The sequence below is a fragment of the Haliotis cracherodii genome, unplaced genomic scaffold (assembly GCF_022045235.1).
Source record: "Haliotis cracherodii isolate W230 unplaced genomic scaffold, xgHalCrac1.p SCAF_2, whole genome shotgun sequence".
In the NCBI taxonomy this organism is placed as follows: Eukaryota; Metazoa; Mollusca; class Gastropoda; order Lepetellida; family Haliotidae; genus Haliotis; species Haliotis cracherodii.
This window is the reverse complement of record NW_027266275.1, coordinates 29,796,727-29,815,931: the sequence shown is the minus strand read 5'-3', so window position 1 is coordinate 29,815,931 and position 19,205 is coordinate 29,796,727. Positions and strand designations below refer to the sequence as shown.

The window sequence follows — 19,205 nt, the reverse complement described above, 5'->3', positions numbered from 1 at the left end:
TGTATAAGGTCATATAGGGTGTTATTTGCCTTGTGGGGATTCCGGATTAAAATTGGTCCCCAGGAACATTTGCTATGTCGTATGACTTAATTGCTCGGTGTCCAGGCTCGGTGACTTGATTGATGGAAGGTCATCGTACCTCGACGGCGTGGAGCGTTGCTGATAATATTAAGCACATGTTTGTCGGGTCAAGACGTCATTGTTTACGGGCCAACGTCATTTATCTGGCATAGTGTTGAGAGCGACGTTAAACAACAAACACATGATAGGGATCGAAAGTTTCGACTATTATGTATTGAGTTGGGAAAAGGGGTGCTTAAACTAACTTGATGTGTTATATTTTACATACGCTTCAAGAACATAAGGCCCATATACGCGCGAAGTTTGTGCTCTCAAAGTGAGTTGGGTTTAGCGTCGCTTTTAACATTATTACATTTATATCACGGCGTGTCAGCCTAATGTAGAGGAAAGCCCGAAGTGATGCAGGTCTCAGGCGTTTACCATTTCGGTGAAACTCACGGGTATGGTGCTGACAAACCTAGAAACATAATCGGGGAAACCGGGGATGCGAACCCACAATCATAGGTTTCTGGCGTGTTCTGCACAGCGAATGGCGGCGCCTTAGACGACTAGGCCAACCGTGCCCCCTTGTGCTCTCAAAGAGTATAGTAGTGTAGAGTAATGTACGAAATGTCAGTAGAGCTGTCAACTTACGAAGGACATCGTGAAACACTGTTTTGTAATAAAATTACAAAATTGCGTGAATGTGTTTTGGGGTTGGTTTTTTTTTGTTACAAAGGAAACAATAAGGTGTTTTTTTTCATTTTTGTAGCACATTTTGGTTCACATTTTCATAAATTTATCAAATCCACCATTGGACTCATAAGTGAACTTGGTATGATAAGGCCAAATCTTAGCGATAACCCCAACCTTTGATACATAAAAATATACACATACGTTCTTTTAAAAAAGTTGAGCGATTCCATGCGGAATTACGAGAAACTGTTATGCAAAAAAACAATACAAACCCACATGGGTACAACGTGTGAAGGCCATTATTGGTGTTCCCCGCCGTGACATTGCTGTAATATTGCTTAAAGCGGCGTAAAACCATATGCACTCACTGTTTCGCCGCCGAGCAGATGACCCGTAGACTGCTCACGTGCAGACATCTGAACAAAATCAAACCTTCGTAGTACATTCAATGAAGCATATATGTTATATCATATCATGTGGTTTTTTTATCATTTTCAAAGTAAGTGTCAAAATCATGTTTAAAATTGGATCAGAATTCTGTGATCGATTTTCAGTGCCACCATTCCTGGGACCATTCATACATCGTTTCAGCTCGGTCGGCCTTGTATTTCAGTGGAGTTGTCGTTTAACGACGGACAACGCGCCACTACTTCAGTTCACCAATTATTTCAAGCGTTGGGTTTTTAGTATATTTTACCAAAATATCAGCTGCCAAACACCACGAATCTGAAACTGACTAAATGACACCTTAAGCAGATACCCACAAGGAATGGCGGTCTCAGTATTCGCATTTGTAACAGCACAGATCTAAAACAAAATGGTTTTAACACGTTGAACGACGGTAAAGTGTAAATGTCCATATATGTCACAATATAGTCTAAATATTTGGTTACTATTAATTGTTATACACTCATCACATAGAATGTGCCTACGAAAACCTGCGCTCGACATTTATATTTCCCCTGTTTCGTAATATTATTGGTATTCTTTCAATACATATGTTTATGTATTTCAATACATATGTTTATGTATTAATATTCTTTATGGTTTATGTTTTATCAAAATGTGTAAATGGCAGTATTAAACTTATTTCTTATAATTTTCTTATCTGCATTAGAATCAATAAATCAAAATGGATGAAAACAGCGCCACAATTAAACTCAACACAATGTCTATGTCTGCAGTGAGAGCTGACTGGAGGAGTCCATGCACTGACGCATTTTACAGACACTTCTTCAAATATAGTCATTTAGAGTTATTTCCCTTTTGTATCGTCAGCACTATTTCATGTATTCTCCGTTTTCATTGGCTATTATCACTACATCTCGAACTTTTTAATAAATTATCATCATTGGAATTTAAAGCATGATCCTTAGATGTGGGATTCGTTTCCAATTTATTAATAACCCAAGCAATATTCAAATATTTTTTTGCAGTATTCAACTTTCTTCAAATTGTTTTAGTTAACCAAAACTACTTTCCGGTAACAAACCATACAGCCAATCAGAGATCGCGTCTTTTAGATCTACGTGACACATTTATCCAAGATGGACGGGAATAAGGATGAAAGTATACGGTGTGTCAACATCGCACAAAAATACATCGCTGTTGGTGAAAATGAGAAAGCTATTAAATTTCTGAACAAAGCCTTACGACTCTACCCACTTGAAAAAGCTAAAGGTAACTTCACAATCACCACTGATCATGCGATCTGAGGTGATTTGGAACTGTTGGTTTTTCCAATTTTCGCAGAGCAACCTAATTTTCCCATAGTCCGGGTTTAGCCTTATTGACTGGATATCGGTCACGTTCAAGCAGTACATGCTGAAATAATGTCTTTGTTATGTCTTTCTAATCATTTAATTGCTTTGCTCTAAGTTTAAACTTTTCTGGCCTCAGTTTTCAATGTTAACCGGCTAGATCCAGGCCAGTGAACTGTAACCAAAGACGACATCATTAACAGCTGATATACATTACATGGCTTTCGTTGTTTTCCAGCTGTCTTGTCGAGGAGCATATTATATGTTATAGCTTTGAACAATTGTCATTCTGTTTTCTCATTTGACTAGGGGCATAAACTTAAACTATGGAGACAGTACTTTGGGTGGTCTCTCCAATTGATAACCACCTTGGTATCTAACCTGTCTCGTCATTGATGACATTCAAATTAGTACCGAAGATTGAAGTTTTATCATGTTCAAAGTAACATTGACAAGTCAATTAGAACTTGGGTAAAACTTAACATAATCCTCATCATGGCTGAACATGCTTTTCTGTATGAGTATGTCAGTATTCAGTATGAATCAGATGGTTTTTATGTCTAAAGGAGCTGAATACAATGAAGTTTACTATAAGCCACAAATGCATATTGAATATATCCATTGTAGGAAATCTGTTCTAACGTCGATAAGCTTTTGGAACATTATTTCATAGGGATCATAACAACCTTCTGAGATTTTTATGAGAAGCCATTTTGAATTTGAGAAATGAGTGTGTAACTGTTAATCATCTTTAAGATTACCTAATGCTGCAAACATTTGATGAAGAACAACTTTACTGAGTCAATGAACACTTCCACTTACAAGATACTGAAAGTCTCCATCCATAATTGGGTGCTTTGACAAAAATAAATGATCAATACCTAATACTGATGGACTTTCAACATTATACAGTGATCCCTCGCTACAACGCTATCTTCGAGTTCCAAATAATTGATGAGTGTTATAGACCATCAGCGGTTTAACCGGGGTGGAGTTGTAGGGGGTAGATGACCAACAAAACAGTATACATGCTCTGCCTACCTAACACGATCAACGCAGCACGTTACAGAGTTTAAAAACATATTAAAATAGTAGTTGTTTATGATCCATGGTGTAAAAAAAGATTTATCGAGTGTTATGCGCTGTCAAAACATTAGAAGAAACACTTGATTCAAGTAATACCTTGCCAGTTTAGAAAAATAGATGTTATTAAATGAAAACAAGCAAATACTTATTTATGATTTGTTCATTTCATTATATTTCAGTTCTGCTAAATGATTTACAAAACAATGATGGTAGTAGAGGGGGAGAACCCCCACCAAAGAATGCAGAGGGCATGCGTCAGAGACCAAGGGGTGGCTCTGATCAGAAGGAAAAGGTAGAAAACAAAGAAAATGAACCAGCTGACTACACACAAGAACAGCTGCAGCTAGTCAAACGGTCAGTGAGCTCCAATGAAAGACAACATTAACTGCCCTTACTGAATATCTCAAAATTGGCTTCATTATACACTGGTTATTCTAAGTTGTTTTGTTTCTATACATAAATAGGTCCCTAGTACACCATTCTTGGAAAAAGCATACTTAAATGAGGATCGAGTGGTAACAATGTGTGACCTGTGTGTCATCTCACCCCTGACAGTGTGGATCCATTGCTCATGCTATCACCCACTGATATGCCTGGCCTGACATGATGTAGCTGGAATACCAGACTACCAGGATATACATGGTATTTCTGTATATGTTACTGCATACACATATAACTGCATAGTTTTTGTACAATGTTTTGTAGTATTCTGAAGACATACATTAAAGAAATAAATTGCAGCAGTATCATTTTCATATAAATTGTTATGGACAGAATGTGTTTTCATTTAACAAGTACATTGTTTTACCGGTATGCTGCAATGCACTTTCCAAGGGATACATATTGCAATATTTTTTCTGTGTTCTAGTTTATTGGGTAAAAAATGTAAAAAGTTTCGTTATCATGATTATTATTTGTATCCTTGAACCTAAAATTTACACATGATGTTTGCCTTCCAAATTGATTGATAAGATGGCAGAAAGAGCGAAATAATTTTTCTGTCACATTGTTATGTCCCCTGTATCCATGACTTCAAAAGGCAGACTCACCATGCTGTCTCTGACGTCATAATATTTACTTTAGTGTGTGGCTCCCATGTTACAATACAGATACCTGTATCACAGTATATTGCAATACAAATTGTTTTGCCAATACACAGCCCTACTAATGACATATTCTTCGTGTCTCTCCTGCAGGATAAAGAAATGCAAGGACTACTACGAGATCCTGGGAGTGAGTAAGGAGGCCACTGAGACAGATCTGAAGAAAGCTTACAGAAAGCTGGCTTTGCAGATGCACCCAGACAAAAACAAGGCCCCTGGAGCCACAGAAGCTTTCAAGGGTAAGTACAGTGCATGACAAGTCCTATGAGGAAGCAGGGGCAGAATGGGTCTCAAACCATGCTTGTGCAAACAGCCTTTCTTAGACATTATTTATTTCCAGGGCACAAATAAGGGATTTACAGATATAATTCTGATTCACTTGTTCACTGTACAGCATTAATGACTGCTTCTTTTCTCAGATACTGTTTCTCTGTTAACATTCATTCTGCTGTTGGTCATGTTTGTCATTGGGGCAGTGGGATAACCTTGTGGTTAATTCGCCGCTTGTGATGCCGAAGTCATGGGTTTCCGTCATGGGTACAATGTTTGAAGCCAATTTCTTGTGTCCCCTGACATGATATTTCTAGAAGTGGCCACAATGGCTGCTTGGTATGGATAGTTGTTTGACAAGTGAGTGAATACAAATAATCAGTTGTGAAAGTACCAACACTGCTAATTGTGTTGACATATAACAACTGTATCAATCACTAAATCAGCACTGTTCTCTCTCCTCCATAGGGCAGTGGGGTAGCCTAGTGGTTAAACTGTCAGCTTGATTCCTCAAATTGGTTCAATGTCTGCATTTTTTTTATTTCTTTCCATGATATGGCTGAAATAATGCTTTTTTTTGCCTAAAATTTGACTAATTTTGTAAGAGAGGGACACGTCCAAGATCCTTCCCAGCTTGTGACACCTTTGTTTCCCTCACAGTATCATCAACGCCACCAGTGTGCAAGAGGCTATTACAAAAATCTTGAAAATATTCCCTTGAACACCAAATGTATTGATATATATGTGTGTGTCTTTGGGAATACCATTTACAGTGAATTGGATAAAAGTGTACAAGTGATTTACCATTTCGCATATGAATTTACATTCAGAAAAGCACCAAACTTCTCCCTTGCATTTTCATTATGCTAATTACTTGAAATGAAAGAGAAATCCATATTGACAAACAAACCATGACATAATCACTTGCTTGTAAATATAACGGTAAGCATGGGAAGGTGGTTTTCAGTTGAACTCCATGCATGGTTGCAGGCTATGAAGCACAGTAGGGATGGTAGCGATAGTATAGTGAGCTCCTCTGTGAACAGCTTCGGGCACATCATCAGTTTTCTGATTATGCAGGGGCGGTGGGGTAGCCTAGTGGCTAAAGTGTTTGCTCATCACACCAGTCTCAGGTTTGATTCCCCAGATGGGTACAATTTCTGGTGTCCCCCGCCATGATATTGCTAAATGCGCTGTAAAACAATAGTCACTGATCATTATGCACATTAGGGCTGGGACAGGTAACTCGGGTCAGGTGGGTCCTAAGTAGGACCCGGGTACCCACAGTACTACCCGGATCCGTTGTTAATCACATTATATATTGTTTAATGACAAAAACTCACTAGAGCTCAGTGGTTACTCGACAAGTCGCTAATGTTCCCAGTTCTTTATGATGATGATGATGCACATTCCTATTGACTTTTATATGTTTGAGTAAAGATAAAGCTTCAGTCAACTTCAGTGTACGCCTGATTTGATCGTTTCATAAGGGACCATATATCTATTATATGGTCTTTGGTTTCATACATGTATCTGAACAGTCTTTGCCAGGGCTACAGTAAAACTATTCGGGTAATAGGGGGTTGGGTTCCCGGGTAGTACCGGGTAAATCTTGACTCGTCCCAGCCCTAATGCACATGTACATTTTGCTGGAGATGCAAAACTTCTTGTAAGAACAAATGATTCTTCGTTAATTGCAATGGTTTCTTCTTGCAGCCATTGGCAATGCATTTAGTGTACTGAGTGACCCATCTAAGAGGAAGAAGTATGATGTGTACGGTCCGGAAACAGACACCTCCCACAGCCACGCACACTCGGACTACTCACATGGCGGCTACGAAGGTAATATTGCAGCTTCATCACCACTTGTTGATGTGATGTTCAGTTGTTGCTGAGGATAATATATGAGTGTTTCGTGTCTATGTTTATGATCCGAGTGTCTAAATACCAGAATTTAGGCACAAGTATTGTAACCTTAGTAGGACATGAACACGAATATAATAATTACTTATTACCGAAGAAGATGTCGGCATACAGAGACAAATTTAGTCTTTACCTTAAGGACAGCACGTCGCAACAGCAGCGGAACCACACAATTTGTCGAATGACGTCAACAGTCTTCAGCTATGACATCGTTTCTAGTGTGATGTCATTCCCAGCTCACATCACACTAAGATTTGAATGATGTCAACAATGCCGTCGAAGGGCGGAAACAATACACTGTTGTCTGGTGACGTGATATGACCCTAGGGCACATACGATTTTTATTAACTCCGATGTGTTTGCCCTCATAGGTAATAAATAGACGATATTTAATGCTGGTTATCGAATACACTGTTCATCTCATCTAGTGGTAATGATAGAATTGATATTTTCACGAGGAGTGATATGTCGTCAGAGATAATCAAATGTAATGAATCGGAGGTAGTCAAATGTAATGAATGGTATGATATAATGGAATGGTATATAATACCTAAGAAACCCTATGAAATTACACTGCACAGCAGTCCAATACTGGTATTGGAATGAGAACAGCCATCATTTTCAAAATCTGACCAACTGCTTTATAAACATTCAGCATGCGTCATCAATAGAGAACGTACGAAACAGATAATAAACTTCCGACAAAATGTTTAGGAACACACAAGCAGGCTAGACAACTGACAATTATCAAGTGGCAAGTTTCTTCAACCAATGTTTAGAGGTCTAATTGAGCCATCATGTGGCACTGACCCTGACCTTCAGTGATGCTAATTGGCCTTGAACTTGGATCAGTGTCAATATGTGATGTCACAACTCTCAGGGGTGATCATATCGGTTTATCACCACTCAACAAGGAAAAGGTCATTTATTTTACTTGTATATTTGACAATCTCATTCCAATTCTATATACTAAATGAAGGTGTCATTTTGTTGTTGTGAGTTTGGAACATAGACTGTATCCATTACCAAGGGGTAAACACCTGTAGTTGACTAGTCTACCACTCATGTTAAACTTGTGCTATATGTAATGTCGATTCAGTGAAAAGAAATGCGAGTCCGCCCAGATTTTCACTAAAGTACTGACGGAAATGAAAAAAAACTGTTTTTTCGACCTCAGATCTTAAATAAATGCAGTTAATATACAAAATATGTAAATATTCAAACAACTAAATTAGTACTGATTGGGCCGTGGCACAAATACAGCGTATCAAATGTTTTTATGCCATTTTACACATAAAAGTGTGTAAAAATGTGAATAAAACAGACTGTTGTGAAACAGGGCATAACCAGGTGTAAGTAGATCAAGGTGACCTATGACACCTTGACGACAGGTGAGAACAGGTGCATAATGCCTATAGTCTGTTTCTGCTATGTCAATTTGGACTTAGTTTTATTTTTGAATGTTGAAAGTGCCGACAAATTACCTCCTGTAAAGTACATTTTGTATTGTTCACTGAGATCAAACTAGCAAATCCAGGCCAGTACTTTTCGAGTTATTTTGTCATTTCGTATTTACAGCTACGTAACACTTGGTGTCGATTCTTAAATTGAGAAAAACAGGGTTTTTTTCATTTCCGTGAGTACTTTAGTTGGGCACTGGTGGTAGTGACTGTGTCACCATGTATACAGATCCTGCACAAATACTTGAATTTCAATTGAAAGAAATTTTGACCTTTTCAGGTGATATATCACCCGAAGAGCTCTTCAACATGTTCTTTGGTGGGGGATTTCCTTCATCAGGTAAGTGATGTCACTGTTTGGTACATTCTGTGGTATTTACAGTCAGGATTATCGCCAGTCTGTATTCTGAATATGTAACTTTCCATGTTAAATCTGTGGTTATCGTGGTATCTTCGCAGGTTAGCACTGTAAAATCAAGCAAAGCAACCAACTGGTACAAACAGCCGCACACATGTTGCTATATAAGTGGAATAATCTTAAACGCAATGTAACATTTTCAACTCATCACTTATAAAGTGGATAAGCAAGCAACTCAGGTATCAAGAAAAGTTCTTGTTATAAAATTAAATATAAATGCTTTATTATATATGAGGACGTTAAATGTGTGGAGAACCAAAAATATATTTAGCACAATATACATGTAGTTATATGTAGGCATCAGCGGGTAAAAGTAGGTGGATGATGGTGAATGTTGATAAATTATGCATTCTGTCCCCCAGGCACCACACACTACCGGCGGAGTCGACACGCACACCACACACACAACTATTATGCCAGGGACACACAGTCAGAGGTAAGTAAAAGTTGGGATGTGTCTTGTTTCCATTTTCAATATGTGTATCAGACCTCTTCCGTGGTCTAGTGTATAGAGCATTTGTCTGGAGAGCGGAGGGTCGGTGGTTAAAGACCCTGCCTCATGGCACAAGGCATTAAAGATGATACTTTTTGTTAACCTGCCTGGCACTCAGCATTAAGGGATAAAACAAGGACTGTGTCAGCTTAATGTGTGAGGAAAGCATAAAGTGATGCAGGTTTCAGACGTTTACCACTTTGGTGAAAGCTAGAAGCACAGTTATGGTGCTGACAAACCTAGAAACATACCAGGATTGTGGACCCACAGTCATAGGTTTCTGTCGTGCCATAGGGACACAACTCTGCACAGCAAATTGCAGTCCATTTAAACACAGTACCAAGTGTGACCCCTAGAAGAAAAGACTGTCCCCGTTGTGTAGTGGTAGAGCGTCTGCCCAGAAAGTGGAAGGTCATGGGTTGGATCCCTGGCTGTGTCACGCCAAAAGACATAAAAAAGATGTACTTGTTGTTACTCTGCCTGATTACGGCATTAAGGGGCTAAAACAGGACTGGTTAGCTCAGAGTCAGTATTCTGTCTCTGAGCGGTGTATTCTAGTACAAGCAGCCACATACACACACATGTTGCATTATAGGTGCAATAATATTACGCAACGATTAATCCCATTGCACTTTACCTCACGTGTCTTGGACAGTGAGCATGATTTACTGCTAGCTCCGACCTGTGTGCTAAAGGGCACCTGATACTTGTTCAAGGTTGAAATGAACTTATAAGAGTATCACGATGTCACACAGTGTGTCGTGGATGATGTTGTGTCATTGTGCCTCAACATCATAAACCGGTGTTCATACTATTACACAAAGGTGCGTCTGACCAACACTTGACTATATACAAGCTGCCATACACTCTGTGGCACAATCGTAACTTTACAGGTTTGTTACACTAAGTACCTCCATCAACTATGAAAACATAGAGCCGATATGCTGTGTAGTAGTGATGTGGATCTATTTTGAGTTCAGTTTTGAAATGAGGCTGTCTATAATGTGTGATGGAGTATCATAGTGTATACAAACTCTGAAGTATTGACAATGATTTAGTGCTTAAGTTGTAGAAGGATTCCCTTCATACATCATTGTGAAATGAAAGTATTGATCAACACCTGCAGTCAAATTTAAGTGGCTGTACAAATGCCACACTTTTCAGTTCACTTCTCTGAAAGTCATCCTTATCAAACTTATCCTGCTGCTTAATGCATTTCCTCCTTTCTTTTGACGAAAAACGAAGTTGTGTGAGGTCCAGCTGACCAGTTTTGCTGTAACCATGGTAACTTATGTTTCAGAGTGGCTACACCCTGTTCCTGCAACTGACGCCCATCTTGTTGCTCATCTTCCTCTCTATCCTCAGCAGCTTCTTCGTCAGTGACCCTGTGTTCAGCATGCACCGGACAGAGTGAGTCACACGACAGCATGCATTTTGTCTTATCGGGAATAAATAAATAAAAACAATTACAAGTTCACAGTGAACCTTGTTAACACAAACTTAGGCCAGACTTTTCTCTTTTTTTCTTATTGAATGAACCATGACTAAATATCTTTCCACCAGGATTTGTCAATCTTTTTATCATTCAACCCTTTATATTTATTCTCTTATTTGTTTCAGTAAATATTCTGTAGAACGGAAAACATACAATCTAAAAATCCCTTATTATGTAAAAGAGGATTTCCGACCAGAATATAAAGGTGAGATGCGTCGGATAGAGAGAAATGTGGAGGAAGAATACATAGGGCAACTACGAGGAAACTGTTGGCGGGAGCGGAGTTATAGTAAGTGCTGCATTATTCCTATTGACATTGACAATATTGTGGTGTATTTGTACTCATGTTGCTCAGCAAAGGGGGACATGGGTGGCCCAGTCATCTAAGGCGCCGCGATTCGCTGTGCAGAGTTGCGTCCCTTGGGCACGCCAGAAACCTATGATTGTGGGTTCGAATCCCGGTTATCCCCAATTATGTTTCTAGGTTTGTCAGCATCACACCCGTGTCCGTGGGTTTCACCGAAGTGGTAAACGTCTGAGACCTGCATCACTTCGGGGTTTCCTCCCACATTAAGCTGACACGCCGTGATATACCTGGAATACTGTTAAAAGCGGCTTTAAACCCAATTCACTCACTCACTCACTCAGCAAAGATCTGTATTTGTGTGAACAAGTTTTTAAAAATTGTAACCTCTGATATCATTTATAAATAAGAAAGAGAAAACGAACAAACATGTTTCTATTTTCATCATAAGCCAGTCATGTCATAGCACAGCATTTTATTTTGTTTGTTATTAATTTCAGAGGAAAATCTGTTATGGAAAGCACGTAATTACGGAGATGCCAAATTGTATCAGCGTGCCCAGGACTACCAGACCCCATCTTGTGATCAGCTTCAGAGGCTGTACTCTTGATTGTGAGACAACCGGATAGGAACCCCCGACATCTCAACCTGGCAGGGTCAGCCTCCAACATGGGGGCACACATTGCCATCCCTCAACACACATCTATGCTATTAACGTTGCCATGAACTTCAGAGGGAATATCGTGTGAGATGACAGTTGCCTGTTGACAGTGAAATGCCAATACCTGCACTTTGAAGGCATGAATCTGTATTTCCTCTCTCATGAGGATATTGAGGTACTTTTTGGCCTGATCTTCATTCAAATTTCTTCAATTTTTAAGTTACGTAAGTAGACCTATTTCGACTGTAAGTTTTGTTAAACATCCTGAGTTGATTTGTGGTGTTGCCGCAATTGTAAAGATTGTGGTGACATGTATTTAGTGCCTTTCTCCGGGAGGCACCATCTTGTGTCAGTGGCCAGTGGATATTGTGTAGATGGAGGGACTCCAACTTGGGTCATCATGTGGCAGGACTGTGATTTATCTCGACCTGTTTTGAGGCTGATATTCAGCCTATGTCTGAAGCTAATGTCGGTCAGATGACAGTGTGACAGCTGGGTTCAACAGGATGTTATGCTTAATCGAACATTAGGGCATTAATGTTATGTTAAAAATACCCCTGAAATTGAGAAAGTACAACCTTTAAAAAATTCACATTTTCTAACAGAATTTCCGTTTTTCCCCAATTTGCCCGCAAAGGTACTTCATTTGGAATTGTCTATAGTCTATTGCCTTGCCATTACCAGAGATTATTGCATCACCGTCAATAAAAGGCTTTGTTTATACCGGCAGGTGATAAAGCTTATGACTGTTATTAGCATATTATTCTTGGGTGCACACAATACTCCAGAAAAAAACATACTTGGAAAAATACATATCTCAATACCCGTGTTAAACACAAATTCAGGACACCAACTATGGTTTACATCCATCTTTTCCTCATCTTACTTTGACAAGTTGTTTGTGTAAAATATCTAGATGTAGGGAGAAAACAGGTCGGTCTTTTGGATGTTCCTGATTCTCAAGACTAGTGGCCATGTCTAATCCTGACATTCACTAAATTGTTTGTTATTGTTTTCTTTCATGAAATGGTTTGACAATGGCATGGTGGTGCTGCAAAGCAAGAAGACTTACATGAGAAAGTAATATGCATGACTCATTTACACCCAGCTGTTTTTAATTAATTGTTGGATTCAGTCACTTCTTCCATTAAAGGGGCGGTCGGGTAGCCTAGTGGTTAAAGCGTTGGCTCGTCTCGCTGAAGACTCGGGTCCCTGACATGGGTACAATGTGTGAAGCCTATTTCTGGTGTCTCCTGTCGTGATATTGCTTGAATATTGCTAAAAGTGGTGTAAAACCATACTCACTCACTCATCCATTAAAAGTTCTAAACAACAGTGGGAGAGTCCAAGCCTTCATTATCCTTGTCCTACTACAGGTTGTCAGGAAGTAGTTGTTACATCAGGGTCTCCTGATTTTTTATTGGTTTTAGTTTTAAATGACACCTTTCTATTAAGATGTTGTTTGTACAATTAGAATGACATCGTGATTTATCAGTCATTGCCTCCTCATCCCTGTTGTGTGAGCGGCGGGACCTACAAGGGGGCGATGGCAGTGGTCATGGTGATACCTCATTGTCCACTCTGTCCTGCCAGGTTGGGCCACCCTGAACAGGCCAAAACAAGTTAACCAACTTTTGATGTCTTGAATCACACTCAGAGTTACAAATTGATAATGTGAACTAGGTCATATTTGTGCCATTGATATTCTTGGCTGCCATCTGTTCAAAGTAATTGGGGAAGATGCTAAGTTTGATCTTAGATTTTAAAAACTTACAAATCTACTGAATGAAGATACCAGCTCCTCAATCACTATAGTGCATTTCAATAGGAACTGCAGTTTTAACTGTCTAAGGTCAGTGTGGTTTTGGAATTGTAAAATATTAAAAAAATCATTTTTATCAGATTTTGAGGGAAACTGCAGGATTTTTGTGACACCCACATCATTTGTTGGGGAGGTAGTCATGAGATGGTACTAGTATTCCCCAATGTCACATTTGGTTGAGAAAGTTGTTACTCCGATGACATAAATGGCTATGACGCCTCAAGCACGGAGTGGAACACCCAATTACTTTCATGATTTGTAGTAAGCATGAAACCAAATCTTGGCAAATTCTTAGCTTGCTTTGGCCTGGTGTTTTTATTTATCTTGATGTATATACAATACATGTTTATTATGTAAATACTATCAAGAATGTACAGGTTAGATTGTACATGTAAATGTTGTGTTAAACAACACAATTTTATGGCATCACTTCATTTCAATCGATTTTCTATCAACAGCACAATACGTGTCACTTATTTCTTTACTGTGAGGGTGGAAAAGAATTGACTTATATTCAAGCTTGTATGTGTACTGATTATTTGTATTAGACATCTGTAAATAGATTCATTTTATATAGAGTGATGAAAACTGTCCATGAGATGGTGGATCACGGGGATCATTACTCTGTCCATGTGAATGTTTGTGTGACTGTGTTTCCTGTGTGGGAGTCAGGCAATAATATATGTATATGTAGACCAGACGTTGCTTTTGAATTCTTGTTTATTTATTCAAGCTGTAAAATGTATTTTTCATCAATAACCAGATATGTTTTCTTATTTCCTTGATCTTAAGTATTTTGATAAAGGTTGAACAAAAAAGACCCCCAAAATACATTTTGTGAATTTTGTCGCCCAAAAACATTTTGGAAATGTTCACTGAACAGAAATGTGAAAAAACAAGAATTAGCATGATGTACTTTGATTTTGTTAGTCATATTAATCATTCTGGTGTTGATGATGACTCAATGTGTCATTAAAAACTGATCTTTCACTGTGTTATGATACCTCTCTGCGTGAAGATTGGACAAACCCTCCACTGAAACTGACATCAGGTGAACTTTGTAATCAGCCAATCACCATTGAGGCTTCTAAATTCTTGGTGAGGGAACAAAGCTTTCAGACCAGGATATATGATTTTTGTATCTTGAAAATGAACTTAAATGAACAGTTCTAAATGCAACTAATTAAGTCAACTGTCATTTCTGACCACCATGACATCTACACCCAAAAGGGAGTACTATTGACAGAATATTTGTGTTCTATGTGGTTTTGATTGAAATTTCCAAATTGAGGTGGTTAAGATATGAAGCCAAATGATTTTATATAGCTGGCTTCCGATCAGCTCAAGATTCCATGCATATTTCTTGGCAGTCGGGTAGCCTAGTGGTTAAAGAGGTCGCGCGTCATGCCGAAAACCGTGGCTCGAATCCTGACTTGGGTACAATGCGTAAAGTCCATTTTTCTGTGTACCCCGTCGTCATATTGTTGGAATATTGCTAAAAGCGGCGTAAAACCATACTCACTCACTCACTTCATGCATACTTCATTTCGATTGGATTGTCAAAGTTTTGATGCAACCTTCTGTGGAGGGGTTGTCCAATCTTCATACAGAGAGGTATCGTTTCAGAGTAGAAGGTCTGATATTAATGAGATTGTGGTTGAAGTACTGGATATTATCTAAGGAACAGAATTTATGGATGTCAACTTCTTTATTAAGTTGCCTTTCAAAGACTTGATGTGACATCAACATGGAGATGATGCAGTAATAACTAAGAAGTTGACATCCATAAATTCCCTTCCTTGTGTGTTTCACTTCTAAATGCCTTTCAAAGACCTGGATATTTTGTGTTACTCAGTCTGTGATTGTATGATGTTCACTAATGAATTATGTATGTCCAGTGTTCATGTAAATCAGAATCCCAGTTCGTCCAAACCAAATAAGAGTTTATTTGTTCAAAAGCCCTATTTCATTGGTCTGAAGCCAAGTTAGAATCAAGAGTGAGAGCAGTGTTACAAAATCAAGCACTAAAGTCTTGTTTTAATAGCTTTTTCTCAAGGCTGCTGGACAGCATGTTAATACTGAGGGATTTAAGTGACAGAGATGTCAAAGGTGTTGTGTAGATGTTTATAACCTTTTTTAGTAATATAATCCCCTGTCTGAACAGTGGGACACAATGCTTTTAGATACAGTGTGAGTCTCATCACAGTTTGCCATCCATGGTGACGCTGACACTTGCATCGTCAATGCTTCACTGGTTTGTACGTCATTGCGTTCCTCCATCATCCATGAATAATGATTATAATAGTCCATTTATGTCTCAGCTCCCTAGGGAGTATGATTCCAAGCTGCCTGTGAGGCGCTTAAAGGTTAACAGTATCATCCTACCGGGTACCCATTCACTGCTGATGAACAGAGGCATTTTTCAAACAAAGTCACTTGTCTGAGGTTACACCATGTATGGGGCAGGACTGAAGTCCTAGAAACTCTCAGGGGTCAACCTTCCAAGGAACGCCGTTACTTAACCAACCCCAGATTTGTGATCAGTACGCTGTGCAAAGGACCACATGCCACTACTGAAAACATGAATACTCTGGGCTATGTAGTGGTGACATGTCTACTTTGAGTCTGCTAATGACATGAGGCTGCATATAACAAACAGTCTAAGGGGGCCTACACTGCATCAACTTTGTGGGAACCCTACCATGGCCCTGTTGAACAGGATGTCAAGCATTAAGCATTACCATTTGTGAGATGTAAACTGACAGCTCATTGGTCCTTTTACTCCTGGTTTGTGAGATGTAAACTGACAGCTCATTGGTCCGAGTACTCATGGTTTGTGAGATGTAAACTGTCAGCTCATTGGTCTGAGTACTCATGGTTTGTGAGATGTAAACTGTCAGCTCATTGGTCTGAGTACTCATGGTTTGTGAGATGTAAACTGTCAGCTCATTGGTCTGAGTACTCATGGTTTGTGAAATGTAAACTGTCAGCTCATTGGTCAGAGTACTCATTGTTTGTGAGATGTAAACTGTCAGCTCATTGGTCCGAGTACTCATGGTTTGTGAGATGTAAACTGACAGCTCATTGGTCGAGTACTCATGGTTTGTGAGATGTAAACTGACAGCTCATTGGTCCGAGTACTCATGGTTTGTGGGATGTAAACTGACAGCTCATTGGTCGGAATACTCATGGTTTGTGAGATGTAAACTGACAGCTCATTGGTCCGAGTACTCATGGTTTGTGAGATGTAAACTGACAGCTCATTGGTCCGAGTACTCATGGTTTGTGGGATGTAAACTGACAGCTCATTGGTCCGCGTACTCCCTCCCATTGGACCCAGTACGTCTCTCCACTACGCTGCAAAGTATTCAACTCAATTCACATGTGATTAAGAAACTTGGTGTATACAAGCCCGTGAAGTCTTGACGATGACACTGTTCTCTCATGTAGTATTATAGACTTAGCTTGCAGTGTTCACTTTGTTATATAAACCATTCACAAACTCCCAAGATGGAAGGGATGGCTGTTGCAGGGCAACTGGAGACTTATACATTTACAAACAATAACATTGTGAACTATAAATTGTGATATATAAATCATAATATATTGCTGTATTATTGATGGTAGCTGTGTGAGTGTAACTCATTAATTTGTTTCCTAGTTGTGCTCACTGGTGGGAGGGCGGCGATGATGCTAGAATTGCTGATTTTATTTTGTCCAGTGTTGTGTGAATGAAATACATGTATCTGTACATGAACCAACAAGGTGATGTTAGGTCCACAATAGCTACCAAGGCTCTAGATTTCTGTGAATGTGAACTCTACACCCACAGCTTTAATCTACCCCCTCAGTGTTAACCCTACCCCCACAATGAGCCACCGCAAGTGTAACTGTATCTCTCTCTCTTTCTCCCCCCCTCTACCCCCCCTCAGCAGTACTCTGCCACCCCACACCCCCACAATAGGAACCCAACCACATAATGTGAACCCTACCCCCACTGTGAACCACCGCAACAGTGTTTCTGTACCCCCACAATGTGAACACTACCCAAGTGTTACTCTACACCCACAATGTGAACCCTAGCCCAGTGTTACTCTACACCCACAATGTGAACCCTAGCCCAGTGTTACTCTACACCCACAATGTGAACCCTAGCCCAGTGTTACTCTACACCCTCAATGTGAACCCTAGCCCAGCTTTACTCTACACCCACAATGTGAACCCTAGCCCAGTGTTACTCTACACCCTCAATGTGAACCCTAGCCCAGCTTTACTCTACACCCACAATGTGAACCCTAGCCCAGCGTTACTCTACACCCTCAATGTGAACCCTAGCCCAGCGTTACTCTACACCCTCAATGTGAACCCTAGCCCAGTCTACACCCACAATGTGAACCCTACCACTAAGATGACTATGTCCTTCAGCTGAATTCAAACAGCAGTGATATCTGCATTTCCCATTACTTGGCATTTGACCTTGTTAAGCTGTCCAAAATTAGATTGACTCCTTTTAGTTTCATTTCCTTCTATTTGTTATTTGTTGGAGGCTACTCCAACACAAGAACTGTTTGTGTACACTGGATTGTTTGAGAGATGTATTTGGTGGAGTGTGTAAGATGTACAAACTTCACTTTGTAAATAAACATTAAATTAATGTAACTATATTAGTTTCTGAATTTGTTTCGTCACAAATGGTCTTTCACTATGCTCCTTGGGACACAGGTTCCAGTTGTTCAAGGCACTGCAAAATTGCTTAGTTTCTAGAGTCCCCTAGATGTGACAGGATCTGCTGATCTTTGGTTCAGATTCCAGCCCAAAATTGATTCCTGGTTTGTCAGCATCATACTTGTGCTCATGTGTTTCACAGTGGTGTCACAATACGGTGATACAGCATTGTATCCCAATACAAGTCCCACGATACAATACATTGATTTACATGCCCTGTATCACCATAGATATAATTTGTAATGTAATGTATTGTATGTCTTAAGTGACACACTTCCATGTGACACATATGACCTATGTACATGCTCATGTGGATTCCATATTTGAAATAGGTCCCTAGCAACCTATGCTTGTAAGGGTGGTCAGGTGGTCAGACTCTGTGATGTGGTTGCTTAAGTCATCACATCATGATGGTGAGCAAAAACAATGCTCTTTATATCAATCACTGGTTCATCTGTTCAAGACAGAATTATTTAGAAGCCACCGTCATATTTGTCCTGGACATGTATTCATCAGTCCCTACAGTGGAGTGTAAGACTGTACTAATATAAGCTGTAGCAGTGTCACAAGGGCTACATGTGGTCTTATGCATCCTGCATACTCACACCTCCAGCTCATGGTATAAAACCTAACACTGGACTCCTAAAACTGCATGTACACCTTGTGGTACTGTCACATCGATTTTATCTTACAGACATGTTTCATTCTGCCATTGTAAAAGAATTTAAACAAAATAGAAAATTGATAGAAAACATTAGTTCGATTGAGGTTAACTTGTGCTATGTCACATGACTTTCAATGACTCAGAAAAAGCCTTTAGCTTTGAAGTGGGGTATAAGGGATTGATTATCCCAGTCAGAAATCCACACGCAGCCTGTTTTCTTCATGGCGGGGTATAAGGGATTTATTCTCCTGTTCAGAAATACCTT

The 19,205-nt window shown here is 39.5% G+C and overlaps 1 protein-coding gene across 1 annotated transcript; it reads left to right on the top strand.

Annotated features, from left to right (window-relative positions):
• Nucleotides 1–2,297: 2,297 nt before the first annotated feature.
• Nucleotides 2,298–16,453, top strand: LOC139467962 (dnaJ homolog subfamily B member 14-like). Its single transcript, XM_071249574.1, has 9 exons — nucleotides 2,298–2,436; nucleotides 3,782–3,956; nucleotides 4,799–4,944; nucleotides 6,692–6,817; nucleotides 8,639–8,698; nucleotides 9,139–9,212; nucleotides 10,570–10,679; nucleotides 10,890–11,053; nucleotides 11,569–16,453. The coding sequence occupies exons 1-9, from the start codon at nucleotides 2,304–2,306 to the stop codon at nucleotides 11,676–11,678; spliced, it is 1,098 nt and encodes a 365-aa protein (XP_071105675.1). The 5' UTR covers nucleotides 2,298–2,303; the 3' UTR covers nucleotides 11,679–16,453.
• The last annotated feature ends 2,752 nt before the right edge of the window (nucleotides 16,454–19,205 follow it).